At 38.4% G+C, this 16,627-nt stretch overlaps 1 protein-coding gene across 2 annotated transcripts in view; it reads right to left on the reverse strand.

Annotated features, from left to right (window-relative positions):
- ZFAND3 (zinc finger AN1-type containing 3) overlaps window positions 1-16,627 on the reverse strand; it is a 143,162-nt gene that overhangs the window by 35,623 nt on the left and 90,912 nt on the right. For both annotated transcript variants that reach the window (XM_009283747.2, XM_009283746.1), the window contains exon 5: window positions 10,805-10,870. In XM_009283747.2, coding sequence (XP_009282022.1) covers window positions 10,805-10,870 — 66 coding nt within the window. The remainder of the gene's footprint in view (window positions 1-10,804; window positions 10,871-16,627) is intronic.

Genomic DNA, 16,627 nt, shown 5'->3' on the forward strand with positions numbered 1-16,627 from the left:
CCCCCCCCCCCCCCGCCACACTCTGATGTCAGCATGTCTTTAGTTAATGGAAACGTTCATTTATTTCTCAAACATTTTTACTTATATACCCAATTGATTCAAACAAGTACATATTTAAATGTATTCAGGCACCTGTACCATACAGTTCCTTTGATAGATTAACTCAGGGCATTTCAATTAGCTGAAACATTTCCTAAGGCAACGGCCACCCCTATTGCTGCTGACTGAGAGAAGGACCTTGTTTATTTAGAAGACTAGGAGAATGGGGTTCCCTTCCCGAATTACACCAACGGGCCAAGTCTGTAAACCTCCAGAGCCCACAACACTGGAGGAGTTTGTGGAGAGAGCGCAGGTTGGACCGTCCTGCTGAGCACTCGGCCTGGTGCTCCCTGCCCATCTCTCGCTACAAGGGTAAACAGCTGAAGGACGTGTTTAAGAACAGCTGCTGACAGCAAAATCGTACACAGCGACTGCTAGCGCGTGCAGGCACGGGACTGAATTCCCATTGTCTTGATTACTGGGGGCAATTTATGCCGTGTAGAAGCTTGATACTATTCTAAGGATGTTAAGGGAAGCTGTTTTGGGTTGGGTTTTTTTAATAGCTGACAAACAGCATCTCAAGCCCTGCATATATTCAGACTATTATAAAGAACGAACCTTGAAAAGGCCAGAAGAGAAAAAAAGGCCACGACACTAAACTCACTAGTTTTCAAAAAAATATTTTACAGGTGTCAGTTTGAACTTATTTTCTCATTATTAAATTATGTATTTTAGCAGCATAGGGTTAGGGTTGGGACAGGGACAAAGGCAGATTCTGGTGACAGGTAAAGTTGGGGAACAAGTGATATCATAAGTGGCCTGAATAATCAGAACAGGATTATTAAGTGAAGGAATAATGCACAAATACAGATAGCTAAATGGAAGAACAGAAACACAAGAAGGAAGAAAAAAGCTGTAACACAGGAATATACATGATGAAAAAGTTACGAAGGCAAATCACGAACATCCTGGCCATTCCACAGCACCTGAAGACTACTTACTAGTATTCAAATGCATATATTTACATATATGAATATGTACGCACAAACACATACAAATAAGCTTACACTGGTTCAAATAAAATGGGAAACTCAAAAGCATTCAGCAATATCATAGTTTTGTTTTTGCCGACTTTAATGAGAGCCCTCTTAAGCTTTGTGAAATTCTCTAATATTGGATGAACAAGAATAGCGAATGCTATAAATATTGCATATTCACTAGTCAGCTCGAGAGTGCATAATAAGCGGTGTTGCTCTGCTCAAAATCCTAGTAGTATACTCCAGCTATGTCCTCATCGATCAGATGGTATACACTATTCAGGAAGGTAATTCTTCAAACTAATAGCCGAAAACCAGTTCCATTTAGAAACTACTTGCTCTGTTATTTTTCATTCATACGCTGAGTTTTTCTCAGTACGCCTTTCCCTCCATTGGTGTAATGAGGGCTTTCCAAGGCTAAGACACAGATTCAGAAGAACTCTCGCTTGCTAGCAGTGAAAAAAATTATGTATTTTCAATATTTATCTTCCAAAAAAATTATTTGTCATTAACTGCAGAACCTCAGTGATGCCATTAGCAACAGAAACCTTGCAATGAGAGGCTTAATTCCAAGGACTGTAACTGATTAATGTTAAGGGAAAAACCTAAGAGAGCTCTTGTATTTTGATAAAAATTTTACTGAATGCATTGAGTAAGGTTCTGAAATGTACAGCTAATCTATCTTCAAAAACCACTTGGTTTTGATTCAGCTATTTTAAATAAAGCTTAAAAATCAGTTTATATTTATTTTGATTGTGTTACTTTTTCTACCGATTTTTGTGGGGAAAAAGCAACCAGCCCTGGCATAGAAGACAATTTCTGTACACCTGATTGCTGTCTACAACACATCAGAAGTCCGGCTGGCTTACTGGGCAGTTCTGACTGTTTTGAAAGGAGATATTTGGGAAGCACCTACACTAACCTAAACCAAAGACCAGATCTGCACAAAGGGAGAGGTAGAACAGATCAATGAAACTCAGAGGACGCAACAGTACCCGCGCTGTCTTGTATCTTACATCCAGCTCTTTTTCAACCCTCCTCTGCCCCAAGATGTTGGTCTCATTAGTTATTCCCTGAAGTTTATGTTATGGAAAATAATTTGAAACAGGAATAGGAAAAAAAGGTAACTTGTTTGCATGACAATTCAGTGAACATACAAATATTTATAAAACCCTCACTCTGTAGGAAGATACACTTTCCCCTGTGCATGGCTCAACAGACTTAAGCATACGTCCAAGAGACTCTAAAATTACTTCCATATATTTTTAAGGCCCTTATGAAAATTAATATCTAAATGGAAACTAGTGAAAACTTGTAGTTAAAAGCTGTCTGATACTCACTGAAATCATTAGTCAGAATTGAGGCCTTCACCAAGAGTCAGATGAAACCTTTGGGGCACTGCCCTCACATCAAAAAGTAGAGCAGTAACCGGATCGTGGATTAGCTCCCTGCATGTTACATGTGCTTTAATTTAAGATAGTAAAAAAAAAAAAAAAAAAATTAAAAAAATTACTTCCATATATTTTTAAGGCCCTTATGAAAATTAATATCTAAATGGAAACTAGTGAAAACTTGTAGTTAAAAGCTGTCTGATACTCACTGAAATCATTAGTCAGAATTGAGGCCTTCACCAAGAGTCAGATGAAACCTTTGGGGCACTGCCCTCACATCAAAAAGTAGAGCAGTAACCGGATCGTGGATTAGCTCCCTGCATGTTACATGTGCTTTAATTTAAGATAGTAAAAAAAAAATAAATAAAAATTAAAAAGCAAATATACGTGACTGTGTTTTTAAATATATTTCAGGCCAGTTACTTAATCCTGAACTTGTTAAAGAAACCTCCAGTGCAATAGAATAACAAATTTAAAATGATAAAAAGCTGTGTCTCATTTGCTAAAGCATACCAGTAAGAAAGTTGTCTGATCTGTAGAGATCAGATCAAGGTGCTGACTGCAACACACTCAGGTAAAATCAGTTCAATTCTTCAGGCTGACAGGAGCAGAGTTCCTCACAGATTTTGAAGTTAATAATCTCAACTATTCTTTGCGACATTCTCCATACTGTTTTGCTATTGGGCAAGCCTAATCGAAATTAAAGTAAACCCTAAGCTCCCCCAATCCTGTTCCAATATATAGTTTTATTAAGTTTTAGGAAGGGGTTGTAGGTGGGAAATGCAAGACATGTAAGCCTGATTTCTTTGCCCTTGAAATTAATGGAGATGCAGTTTATTTAAAGTTTTGAGCTGCAATTTTGTCATTTGGGAATGGCTTTCCAGCAGTCTGTGGGTGGATGCTGGTAATGAAACGAGAAATTCAGAGCTGTTGGGAGCATAATGCCAAGTAAGTTATTATTAGAGAATAGACATCTATTAAGCTATATACCTACTGTCAAAGGTCAGTTAACTGATAAAAGAGATCCTGATAGTTCTGAAAACTAAAGACAGCATGAAACCACTGAAAAAATATTCAAGGTAAAAGTTGTTTCATTTTAATCAAAATATACATAAAGAATAAAATATTTACTCTTCTGTTTCAACAAATTTGAGGACAAATCCTTTGTCATAATTCCCTAAGACTTTAATACAAAGATGTGGTCATATCTGAATTTTAAAAGACAATTATCTTAAAAACATACAGTTTTGTATTTGGCAAGAATTTCACCAACCAGACCGAAAACCACCTATCAGACCATAGAGAAAAAGTGGTGAGAAAGCGATACGGGCAGCAGCACACGTCTTTTCAGGACAGGAGAGTATCTTTCCTACCAAAGCGCACTTCACTTATCCTGCTCACGGCCACTGAGAACCCTGCTGCAAGGACCGTTCTCCCAGCTCTTTGCTTTGCGTTGGCCGTGCCCACTCTCCCACCTTTCCAAGAGTCTCTCTCCCGTCTCTTCTCTGCAATGCCTGAGGCACTAAACGCTCGCCTGTACTTCTAGAGCCTACCTGCCTCAGCTCTCATTAAGTGCTAGGAATGCTACTGAGGTTAGACTAAATACCTTCAATCGCTCAGATCACATTTGTTTTCTGTTAGCGTCATTGAAAAAATTAAGTTGGAAGGGATTTCTGGGGGTCACCTGGTCCAGCCTCCTGCTTGATGCAGAGTAAACATCAAAGCTGGACCAGGTTGCTCAGGGCCTGGTCCAGCCCACGTTCAAAAATTTCCAAGGACTAAGATTTCGCAGCCTCTGTGGGTACCTGTTCCAGTGCCAACTAGAGGGGAAAAAATCTCCTCCCTTGATCTGCCGGCTACGCTCCTCCCAACACAGCCAATCCAGAGACAGTGTTTACTATTCTCCTATTATCTGGTACTACCTTTAATTTGACATTCGAAATAATTTTCCTACTGGCTTACAATTCAACGTGAACTCCTCTCAAGAGATCATCCTGTCCTCTTGACTTAAGCACATTTTCCTCAAAGTTCTTCTACTTCGAATGTGGTCTTCTACGTAATGGGATTCAGGATATGGAAATGGAAACAGATGAAAAATTTGAATCAAGAGCAGCAAAAAGAGATTAAAGACAAGTGAAAACTGAGGGATGGACTTACAAGTAATCAAAAGTAGTCTTAAACAGGTTATTTGGTGAAGTAAGAACGAAAACAGAAGGTTCAAGAGCATATCTGAACAGCACAAAGGATAAAAGAAAATTAATTTGGGTGATTTAAGAGGATAAATAAAGGTAGCAGGAGTAACAGTTTTAAGTACCTGGAGGACATTCTCTGTTAGGATGCTGGACTTGAAAACAGACTCTGAATGAACTGACAACATGGTACTGATCTCAGATAGCTGGGAGCATTATGAGGTACACAGAGGTGTGAGTCTCAGCACCTGCTGGGAGGTTACACAGGCCAGGAGACCCTTATTTCCCACCCACGTATACATTTTGATTATTATTTTTTAATTGTATTGTACTGGGGGGTTTTTTCCTCCTCACAAGGGAGGAAAAACTTGTCTCTCATAACAGATGCACCCCTGTATAACCAAAATCTACTTAATTTGGCACACATTTCTGCCCCTCACACTAGCATACACCGAATCCCACCTTCTGCATGAGGCAGCTAACCACAAAGATATGCTGATATACCACGCAATGGGAAAGCAGCAATCCTCTCTTTCTGAGGTCTTCCTGTTGTCTTTAAAAAGGATGCATTAGTAACATGGAGATCACACGTGACTGCCTTACATGCTCTTAAGAGAATTAATCTGAGTTAGTACAATTTTGGGGTATACAATGTTATAAAATGAGAAACACAAATAAGCGTGTATCTACTTAGCCTATTCTGTAACAGTAATTTTACTTCTTCAGGCCAGAAATCCTTTCATGAATGGCTTCAACAGATTGATTAGAAAAAGGAGTTATTCCTAAGTAGGAATTACTAGCACGTTTTATAAACATCTTCAAAACACCGTCTGTAGGTGTTTCTAATTCATCTGTACAGCATGTGAAACAGGGCTTCCACAGTCACATTACATTTTTTGTCCCTTTGGCCACTTCAACTATCTAGCTTCCTCACTTTATGAACGATGCAAAGGAAAACACCTGGGAACCAGTAAGTGTGAAAGTTAATTTCAAAGAAATACCGACTATGAAAAGGATGAGTTTCCATTCATCTCAGTTTAGTGTACTTTAACACAGGCAGATGTAAGTATTCCTGCCCTAATGTCATGAGATGATAGAAACATAATCTATTTATTTTATCCTGGTTGTACTGAATAGACAAGGATAGGAGTCACTGTTTTCACATGCCGTCATGCTGCTGCGCACCTTTTCATTTCTGAATGTTGTATTTTTTCCACTACTTAGAAGAAAATTCTCTTCAGAAGTAAACAGCATGAGTGATTAATGTATGAACTATGAAGATGCTTGCAAAACTTCTCTTTAGATTAAAGCAAGTATAGGCTAAATTTCAAGGCATTTTTTTTCACTATAGTTTAGTAAAGAGATGATTTAGATGTCTAGCACAGAAATGTGCTAGACTGTGATAGATAAAAGATCAAGAAAGACTTTTTTGTGAATATGACCAATTACTGTGTGCTAACAAGCTCTTAAAAACCTTCCCAGGAACAGCTGAAGTTTTTATAACTCTCAGGCAAGGATCATCACAGCTATAGCTGACTTTCAACAAACTTTTTGATATATTGACCCCAAGCCCATCTCTTTGGATTCTCCAGCCACACTGGTTATAACACATTTAGTCTAAAACGCATGGGATGCATCTAGGGTAAAAAATAGTTCAGGTGACCATCCACTATTTTTAATGAATGAGGGTGATTTTGTAAAGTTGAACAAGGTGAGAGTGAAAATAAATCCTACAATTGCAGCAAGTCCTTAAATTTGTTTACAGATATGACTATTATGATCCTTACCATTAGGAGGATTTTAATCTACAATAATCATAACACTTTGCGAAGGCTCTTAGATAACCAGTACTGGCAACTAATGCAAAGTATATGTGCAAAAAGGCAAGCTGAAGTATATGTGCTCAAGCTCCTTGGAGCAGGAGAGGAAACCAATCTGTCCATCCAGACAGATATGGAAGCACAGAACAGATAATACAACACATCACAGAAATAGGCAATAAGACGAGATAGTAAAAAACCATCAACATACATCATCTGATCATGGTACGGTGTCATCTCCCAGCCTCTATTAGCTCTTGCTGCATCAGTGCAAGTCCCAGACACTTTATCCTGTTTATAATTGCTGATGAGCAGTAATAAGGCCTCCATGCCTCAGCTCCTGTCCGTTCCACTTCAGCACCCACCTATTAGGTTATAACTTTTATTTACAGCCTTGCTTGATGCGCTGTTCTATTAGTACAGCTGGAAACTGAGCGGGGGGGGCGGGGTAGAAGAGCATCCCTAATGGGCACTATTATTGCCAGGGCTGGGTGATTTACTATGCTGCTGGAAGGCTGTTCTATCATCACTTTCCTGTGGGTGAGAGAGCTCCAAGAAGGTTGGATTTCTAACACAATGCCCTCCAGAAGTCAAATGCTAAAGAACACCTTAAAAGTCCCCTGGAACACCAATGAAAAACATACCTCAAAGTTGTTTTAATGTTATAAACTCCCTTCAATAATCTTTTGTATAATTTTTGCTCAGGAGCTTAACACTTCAGAGCAATTTAAAAAAAAAAAAAATCTAACCAGTGGTGTACCAGATCTTTTTGACCTTACTCAACACACAAAGATTGATAAAAAATGATCATACAAAAGTAATGGTTTCTTGGTTTTGGCTCTGGCTGAAAATTTGTGTACTTTTATTTCCACAACCTGTCCTTTCTATAACCCCTAAAAGGCTGTCCTCTCAATCGTATAGGTTCAGCCTCAAAGCATCTAGATTTCTGGCACTGCTACAATCAAGCACACAACTTGGTATAAGAACATCAATAAACCCGAAACTTCAAAAAGGACCATACGCCTGCTTAACTGCTTTGCTCAAGAGGTGGAAGAATTATTTTCCATCTTCTAGACTCAAATCTTAAACGAGAAAAAGCATAGAGCAATGAGACAGATACTGTAACCTCATACAATATAAATACCACCACACCCATCTAGGACAGATATCCTCATAAAATGTGAGCTATCTGCACATATAACAATACCGAATATTAAGGACGCACGTTTCTCATGGACTGCTACTGAGAAATAAAGTACTTAAAAACCCACCAACTTTATGGATAGAATGTAGGAATTGATTGTATCATTACTGCATTTTATCTGCCTGTTTCTACTACCCTCTCTGCCGCACAATTAAAAATAAACTGAGCGCACTCACACAGTTCCACCGATTTTTTCCAGGTTTCTTTAAGCTGCATAAAAATGTTCTAAAATCTCGGCTGTTTAGAATTGCGTATTAAATCATCTTTAAGCTGTACAGCAGAAAAAGAAGAATAATATGCCACTTAGTACTGCACTTTCACAACACGGGCACCCAATATAAATGGGATCTGGATGCCCTGCTGACTAGAGTAAGCCTCAAAGTATCTGCCATCAATCATAACATTACCTAACCACTAAGAAACAAATCAAAATGCGTAAGAAGCTATACACCAGGCCACACAGTCCCATCTTTTTTCCTACAAAATCTTCAGACCACTGGCTCTCAAAAACCTTTGAGGCATCATCCAAACAAATGATTGCAAGGCTTTATACATTCTTCTCATCATAAACCTTGTCCTACGGGCACACTTGGAAAAGAAATACTTTTTACCACAGCGATGATTCTGGCAAACAGAAGGAGGAAAAAACCCGCTATCTGGTGTCACAATACAATTTATCTGAACAGCTCCTCCAGCATGACAGTTGACAAGTGCATGAGGTAAAAACTTCTTTTTTTGGTAAGAGAACTTTTCCTGTGTCTTTGCAGATTTACTGTTTTGATCTTTCTTCAATGGTTATGTTAATGCTAATAAAATATGACAGGTTTATGTCTTCCTTAATATCCTCCTGATGGAAACCTGCATACAAGATAAGCAGGTCAAATTTCTAATTTTCTGTCTCAAATGCTGATACATGGCAGACTTTAGGGAAAAACTATGCTTGAAGGGGGAAAAAAATTACACAGATGAATTCCACCAAAACATTCTTCCTTCAAAGCTCTTCCAAGCAGAAGAAATGTAGAATACTTACAGAAAAGAGGCTTATACACAACATGTAGTATTGACAAATATTGCTTGTATCACTTAAATAGCTTCCGAGGAAGGGACGCGAAGCTGAAGTGAATGTAGTGTGAAATATTCACCTACATAGTCTGCTGCTTATGCCTGAAGATGTCACACCGTTTCTGGGTAATATTTGGTAGCCAATGTTTTCTTGTCAATTCCCATATTTATCTGGATTCCCAAATGCAGACTTTGAAAACATGGTAATTTATTTTAAAAATGAAAGTTTGCTGAAAATTCAAGCTCTGGAGAAGAAAACTGTAACTCCTGGTAACAGGTTTATTAGTGCAAGGGACTACAAACAAAATATGCAGATCACTGAGCAAATAATATAAAAAACATTGGGGGAAAATGAGGTAATATAAAATAATTAGGCTTAGTTGACTGAAGATGAAACTTGTGGCATCAAATTAGAGAAGATCTCCCTATTTTCTTGCTAAACGCACCAAATGATTAACATACAAGCATGTAGGGACCAAACATTAGCATAAACCGAAAATAAGAGAACTACTGAGCAAAGTTAGCCAACCATTTAATGGGTATTTTTCAACATATCTAGTAGCTTCATCTGCTTTATTCTAAGGAGCCTTTACTGTTGCCATTTGACACTCCAGATAGTGGACTTACTTGCCTTTTTGTTAATCACAAGCACATTTTTTTTAAATATTCATATAGTACTCTCAGTTTTTAGTATCTATAGCATCATAGAAAGCTTTTAAATTACCCTGCAATGAAAACCAGAGTTAAATATTACAACAGCTAACGTAGAAAGAAAATACAATTTAGCAATACCATGAGCAAACCAGATTAGTTTGCGTGGGATTCAGTGGCAAACATTCCATCTTGTTTAGGCACACCTCCACAGCTACGTAGAAAAGAAAATCCACAGTGTTCCTATTCAGGAGAAGCTGGATCCAGTATCTTCCAGTGCCAAACTTAAGAGAGTTCTCTGGCAAACAATACTCACAGCATTGTCACAGATTATCACGCATTACTTGAGAGGTCTGCACCTGCACCAAGTGCGAGGTAACATAGCTTCTCTTTAACCTTCCTTCACTGCAGACCAAGCCAACTTGCATCATCATACGTTCGCTGCAAGCGAACAACATGCGTATCTGGAACTACAGTTCAGCTAAACATACAGTAACTCGAAGCACTTTTTGAAATAATGACCTCAGAGGAAATTTACCTTGAACTCCTGAAAGAACAAGAGCCCTTAATCAAACAGGAACACCCTTCCTTTCTGCACACTCAATACAGCTCAATTGGTACATAAATGCAAATATAGGCAAAAATTGTTTTGGAAATACAGACCGCTAGAACTTTACCACTACCCTAGATGCCTGCCGCTGCCACTCCACAGGAGGTTATGGCTTCCCACAGTGGCGCTGGTGGAAAGGATCATATGAGCTCTCCTTAATCCATGCAAAACCAAAGTCTGAAAAAGATCTAAGCAATGCGGGTAACTTGGCTGGCTGCCTGCCTGAATGAGTGCTCACACGATTCTTCGTGACAGATCTGCTGCAGAAGCAGAAACTTCAGCCTGGCAATGACCTAACATGTCACTACTAACACTAGCTCTGTGAGAGATTATCCATCTATATCCTCCATATAGAAATAAAGTCATCGAAAGGACCCAAAGCAGGTAAAATTTAGTCTCTATGCAAACATCCGCTGTCTATACTGCATCTTCGATCCGGGGAAAGTAAAGTCAATATACTCCAAACAGTTTTCGACTCAATACTTTGCATTTAAAGGGGGGATTTCCAAAATACTATCACAATCATTAGACTTAAATCAAACCGATTACTCCTGTATGTCTTATGTTTACAAAGATTAACTGAAAACGTAGTATATTTATGGAATTATGTTTAACAGGACTCTGAGATGAACTATCTGCCATACAAATCCTTTTATATATACATTTCTGACAGCAAAGCAACAATATTTATTTTCATTTGGCATTTGCCAGATATAGTTACTACTCTTGACTATTAAACTATAACCACAGAGCTATATATCATGCAAAATATAATTCCTCGACCCCCCCCAAAACACATACCTGAGTCGCAAGATCTTTTGGTTGGTGTGGTTAACGAGGCATGAGCTGTACCTGTGCATGGCCCACCTGGAAACAGAGAAGATCATATGTCTCAAAATACCACCTATATTTAATATTTACAACCACATCCAGATTATACTTAGGAATATAAAACGCTGAGGAGCACTTGTCTTTGGAAAGCACATATCGAAGCAGTCTATTATTCTCAGTATTTCTTTCCCAGTCAAATCCGAGTACGTCTTGCACTGAAAAAATAGATGAGAAGTTGGGACAAAAAGACAAGTTATGTTATACTTCATAAATATTTCAAGAGGCAGTTTTAGGAAAATACACACTGTAATTGCAATTTTTCCAGCATTGACAAAGGTACTGTTTATGTCAGAACAAAGTTAGAAATGTGTCTAACTAACCCACAAGTAACGCAGGGGACGAAGTGATCGCTTACCCTGATGTCGACAGAAACCTTGTCGCTGACTCCAGCGAGATAACGACTTTGCCTCTTATCTTGTTCTCATTATGTTTTCAAAGTGCAGCACAAGCATATGCTAACAAACTCTTCCCATGTTTAAGGGTTTTTTTTGTTGAACTCTGGACTCTTGCCCACTCATCTGGTATCTGCTTGGCAGTAAATTGCTTTCTGGCTTTTTTTCTTAACATGGATCATCGTCAAAGAGTTCTCCAGAGATCTTGTTAAAATAGCAACCAATTGAGTGTACTCAGCGACTTGCAGTAAAAATAAAAAAATAAATAAAACCAAACCCCATATAGTGAAGCCAAGACAAATTGACAGTATCATTACCAGTGGTAGTAACACATCATAGCTTTGATAATTGGATATTACAAATTGGATGATGCTAGAGAGCCTGAAATTAAGTTAGGCCTAGTAGAGTTTGGCTACCAAAATACCAATAATCAAGTTTGCACTGGACTGCTGGTGATATAGCGGTACTAGGCTGGCAATACAACATAGCTTAGTATGACAGGATAACCTTTAACATAAGTCTTCATGCCCTGAAAAATACGTTTTCCCTTAATTTTTTTTCAGTCTTTGCATATCTGGAAAGCAGCACTGTGGCTTTGACAATGTTGTTCTCTTTTCAAATATTTTCGAGTCTGGCCTGGTACTAAACTGTTTCTTTTTGCTTCTCTCCAAGATGCTCCCCCTTCAAGTTTTTCTTTCATTTCTATTTTTCAGTAAGTATCAGATCTTGGGTAACTTTGTCTACCCTGTAAAACTCAGAGCATTGCAACACTACAAAAAAAAGAAAAAGAATCTTCTGCAATTGGGAGGGAAAGATGTGAGGAAATTATTTTGGTGCATTTGATTTCAATGAAATGCACTTGGGAGCAAAGATCTCACAAGTTTTACACTTTCAGTTTTCTGGAGAAGGACTGATAAACTTCCTGAGTTTTCTGTTCTCCCAAAAAGTCCCTCCGGCAACATACACCATTTCATAACCATGCAACAGGTAATCTTTAAAGGGGTGGTTACAAAGGCCAACGAGCCAGCGTTTGGCCTGCAGGCAAACACTGAGGCCACTCATTAGGGCCTGGCCTGAGGTTAAGCTAAGTGAACAGGACACGGGAAACTACCGAACACAACCTAGGAAATGGCTGCGTGTGACAGGCAACAGCATAAGCAGCTGGCAGAAGTTAGACAGTGCTGTGAGGGACGGCCGGATTTTGCAGGCTGGTAAGTGGGGAGTTGGTGAGAAATGGTTGAACTCCACAGGCAAGCGGAGGGGAGCGGTGGGGACCTCTCTGCAGAGTCAAGTCTGCACGTGAGAAGAGCCAAGCTTGCTTTCGCAGTGAGGAGGATTGGGAGGCGTGGGCTGGGCGCCTTCCCTGGCCAACAGGAAAACATCCCAGATGGATGGATCAAGCATCCTGGTATCACCGTGTTGGTGCCCGCTCCAGGCCTGACAGCACTGGCAAGCAACAACCGCTTTGCAACAACCAGAAATGGTCAAGTAAGCTCAAATCATTTTTTACAACATACCTTTTTCTAGGCTAGAATATTAAAAAAAAAAGGAAGTAGCATCTTGATCCATGTTAGCCATACTATCATAAAAGGCTCAAAAAAATGCCTAGTCTAGGGTTTGGTGCATTTGGTAAGAAAATCAATATTACAACAGAACCCTTACCAGGTTTTCCACTGAAACCTTTCGGATATTCAAAAAACTACACAGCAGTTAAGTTAAAATCACACAGCAGTCTGTTAAGTCAGTCTCAGCTTTCAAAGACCAAGTATATAGTATTTGGTTTCAATATAGACTTTGAGTAAACAATATATACAACAGGATGTGGAATATATCAAAATATATACAACAGGGTATGGAATTGCAATGAACTGACTTTAGACCACAGCTGCCTCTTAAGATGCAGCAGCTCTTCTTTAAATAATTCTAGTTACATTCTCCCAGTTTTCACTAAATAGACATTGACAGGCATCATCACTGTGGACTATCAAATAAGACTAATCCTTCCAATTATTGTACAGTAAATATTTACACTAGTTGATACTTTCAGCATCCAACTAAATATAAGATCTTTATTTCTCACTCTCTAAAGTACAATAAATTGGTATGTATTCTGCACTTCCCTGTGTCAGAGTTTCTTTTATTTAATCTTCCCTCATTAGGTATTACTTTCATACAGCTTTGATTTGTATAGCACAGCACCAGAGTTTCAACAAAGAATATCTTGGGATTTGCATGCGCGTACACCAGTGCCTAACAAACAGCGAAGGCTGCATGTCCTTTGCAGCATTTCCTTCTGCTACTGTTTTTGTTCCACCATTAAAAATGTCATGCATAATTCAATACTATGTAGTATGGGCTCGACTGTGCAATTCTACGTGGAAGTCGTTATGTTGAATCTTTTGGTATACGTAACGGCTAATACAGGCATCTTTGTATTATTTGAAACAGGGCAGTATATTTCCCACAGCTTTGATAAAAATTCTGCATGAAAGAAAAGGGAAGGCAGGTAACAGTAGAACACCAGTCCTTCTTGGCTATACACAAAGGTAGGCTTATTACTCAGCATGATTCAGGATTTATCTGCACCTTCATTCCCCCAAAAAATAAGTGTTTCAAGGGAATTTAACTGTGCTACATAAAACACTTCAGTGCACAGTGAAAGGCCACACATGTCTAGCTTCTAACATAACCCACAGGGCTGTAGACTGCTATTTTTTCTCAGCACAAACAAGAGATTAAAATGGAAGAATAAAGGTATCTTTCTACTCTATATCCAATTAACAGATAAACAATAGCTTCTGCTCCTGTTTTTTTCCAGTGTATGGTTTCTGGCATTTGCTACTCCTCTTCCAAACCAAAGCAGCCACTGCCCAGCAGTAATGTAATCCCAAGAGAAGATGATTAAAAATGCAAAAATACTAAAAGCTAATGAAAAAATTAGGAGAATTGTGAGAATCACTGAGTTTGCAAATTCAAACACAGAATTAATAAAGGACAAAACAAGATCCTTTAACTTGAATACTATCATATATTAAAACAAAAGGTCTTGTTAATGTAGCTGCTATGTTTTTGTCTTCTGATATCCCTAGCTTTCTGTAACTTACTGTTAATTGTACTCTAAATATACCAATTTGGAAAAACAAGTTCAAAACCAATTTCTCTGCTAACTCTCTAGAGTAGCAAAATTTTATGTATTACTTATATTTCTATATACGTGTTAATATTGTTACTGTTTACTATTATAGACTATTATAATTTGTACATATTTAAATTGACCTTTAGAATGTCTTTCTGCATTGTCCACCTCCCTTCCTGAAAGACAGTAACAATCGCCAAGTAGCACCTGTCCTGCAGGACATACCCTGAGTCAGGGTAACTTCTTGTTTCCCCTTCCTGAAGTCTTCCTCTTCTGAAGTGAAGCAACTCCACTCAGTCAGAACTTCTGGAAAAGTGAAATACTAGGGTAACCCCCCTCTTTTTGCTGTCCGAGGAAGTGCTAAGTTTGAGCCAAGAGCACATGTGTCAGGTATATTTGAACAGCACTTGGAAGCACTTCTTGAGCAGAGGAAGAGATGCAGAATGGAGTGAAACCAAGCTTGTACAAGAGTACAAAGCCTAAGATTACAATAATACACTGAAATGATTACAGATAACGCAAAAACTGCAAGCCAGCTAATGAACAAACATGAAAAATAAGTGAAGGAGCCTGAAGCGCAGTAACACTTGATCGGAGTAATGCTGCTTTGAGCTTTCAGTACTCTGTAATGGTTCCTTCCCAGAAAAAGCACAGCAACTCCCTGCATGGAACTGGCTGGAAGAGGGTAATAAGTAAGAGCTGAATTTCCTTGGACAGCAGTGTTGTAGCCAGGACAGGGAGAATGTCATGGCTATTTGCAATACAGGAAAGAACCCACCTTTGGAAACCTGTCCAAACCAGTAATCTAGTTGTGTGTTTCCTAAATTGGTACAGACATAATTGAATTAACCTACACAATTGAGTTTGAAAACAGTCATTGATTACAAACACCAATACATAAACAAACAGGAACATAAAGCTCTAAAGTCAGTCTGCACAGACAGAATACACTCTAAGGAAAAAAAGCAAAATAACTTTACAGCACTTAAGAACTGCTTGTTTGCTGCAGAATGGGTAAGCTGCATGGTAAGTTATGTCGTTACTAAGCAGATAAAAGGACTATATCACATACAAACACATACTTTTTAAATCCTAGTTTTACAAACCTGACATTATTTATTTTTGTGGATTTTTATCTACATGTAGCTTCTGGAGAAGGAAGTGAAACCTGGACTGCTTTGCTGCTGCTGAACGGCTGGTAAATTTAACAACTATAACAAAGTAAACGGAGACAGGATTCAGGTTCCACTTTTTTCCCCTGCTATTGTCTCACTCTGTTACCTGCTTTTTCTCAGTTTCCTCATTTGTAAAATAGCCATGGAACTTTCCTACTTTATAGGTGTAAGTTGAAGTGTAAAAATGTGCTTTTGAAACCGGCAGTTAAATTATATTTTTACAAATAATTTTTATGTAACCTTGATAGCTGTGCAGCTCTAACCCACATTTTTCTTATGTGACTGTGTTTCTGTTTCATGTTCCATGGGGTCCTTTCACTTTAATAAATGGGACCCTAGGATACGCTGCCTACTCTGCAGTGTGAAGCAACTATAAATCAGAGGGAACAATTAACAGTGGTACTGTTCCGCTGGTCTTCATTATGTTTCAAAATTATCATGCCACAGATGTGGAAAGAAGTGTTCATTCCATAAATTTAAGTGCCAGATCTTTGCTTAAGATGTTAGAAGAGGCAGAAATGTTCTTCAAATGAAACTGGGACTGTAGGGATTAGACTAAAACTTACAGAAAGATCCTCACGCCCTGAAATGACAATGAAGGTGACACTTCTACTAGACACCGTTTTGTTCAAATTTCTAACTGCCTGTATGTTCGGCACTAGCACCTAATACTAGTGGCATTTCTCAAAAGACAACTCAAATAGCCCACAACTCAATCTGGTTTTATGTTTGAAAGCATTCTTGCAAATTTCCAGAGAACAAGTGTTTGTATCGATACTAAAAAAATATGTATTTTGTGATGAATATTCAAGAAAATCCAAGTTTGATGATAATCCAAATGAAACACTGAATTACTGTTAATTATAACATTAAAAACAGTACCAAAAGGCTATTTGTACATAGCATCTAATGAAAACAAGGCTAAAAAAAATAACCCCTTAAGATGTAAAACATCTTTTACTATTATCTAATTCAATAAACAAAAAAGCCTGAGAAAATAGCTAGTTCTTATTCTGTGGCATAGAAATCC

The sequence above is a fragment of the Aptenodytes forsteri genome, unplaced genomic scaffold, assembly GCF_000699145.1.
Source record: "Aptenodytes forsteri isolate BGI_AS27 unplaced genomic scaffold, ASM69914v1 Scaffold309, whole genome shotgun sequence".
Classification (NCBI taxonomy): Eukaryota; Metazoa; Chordata; class Aves; order Sphenisciformes; family Spheniscidae; genus Aptenodytes; species Aptenodytes forsteri.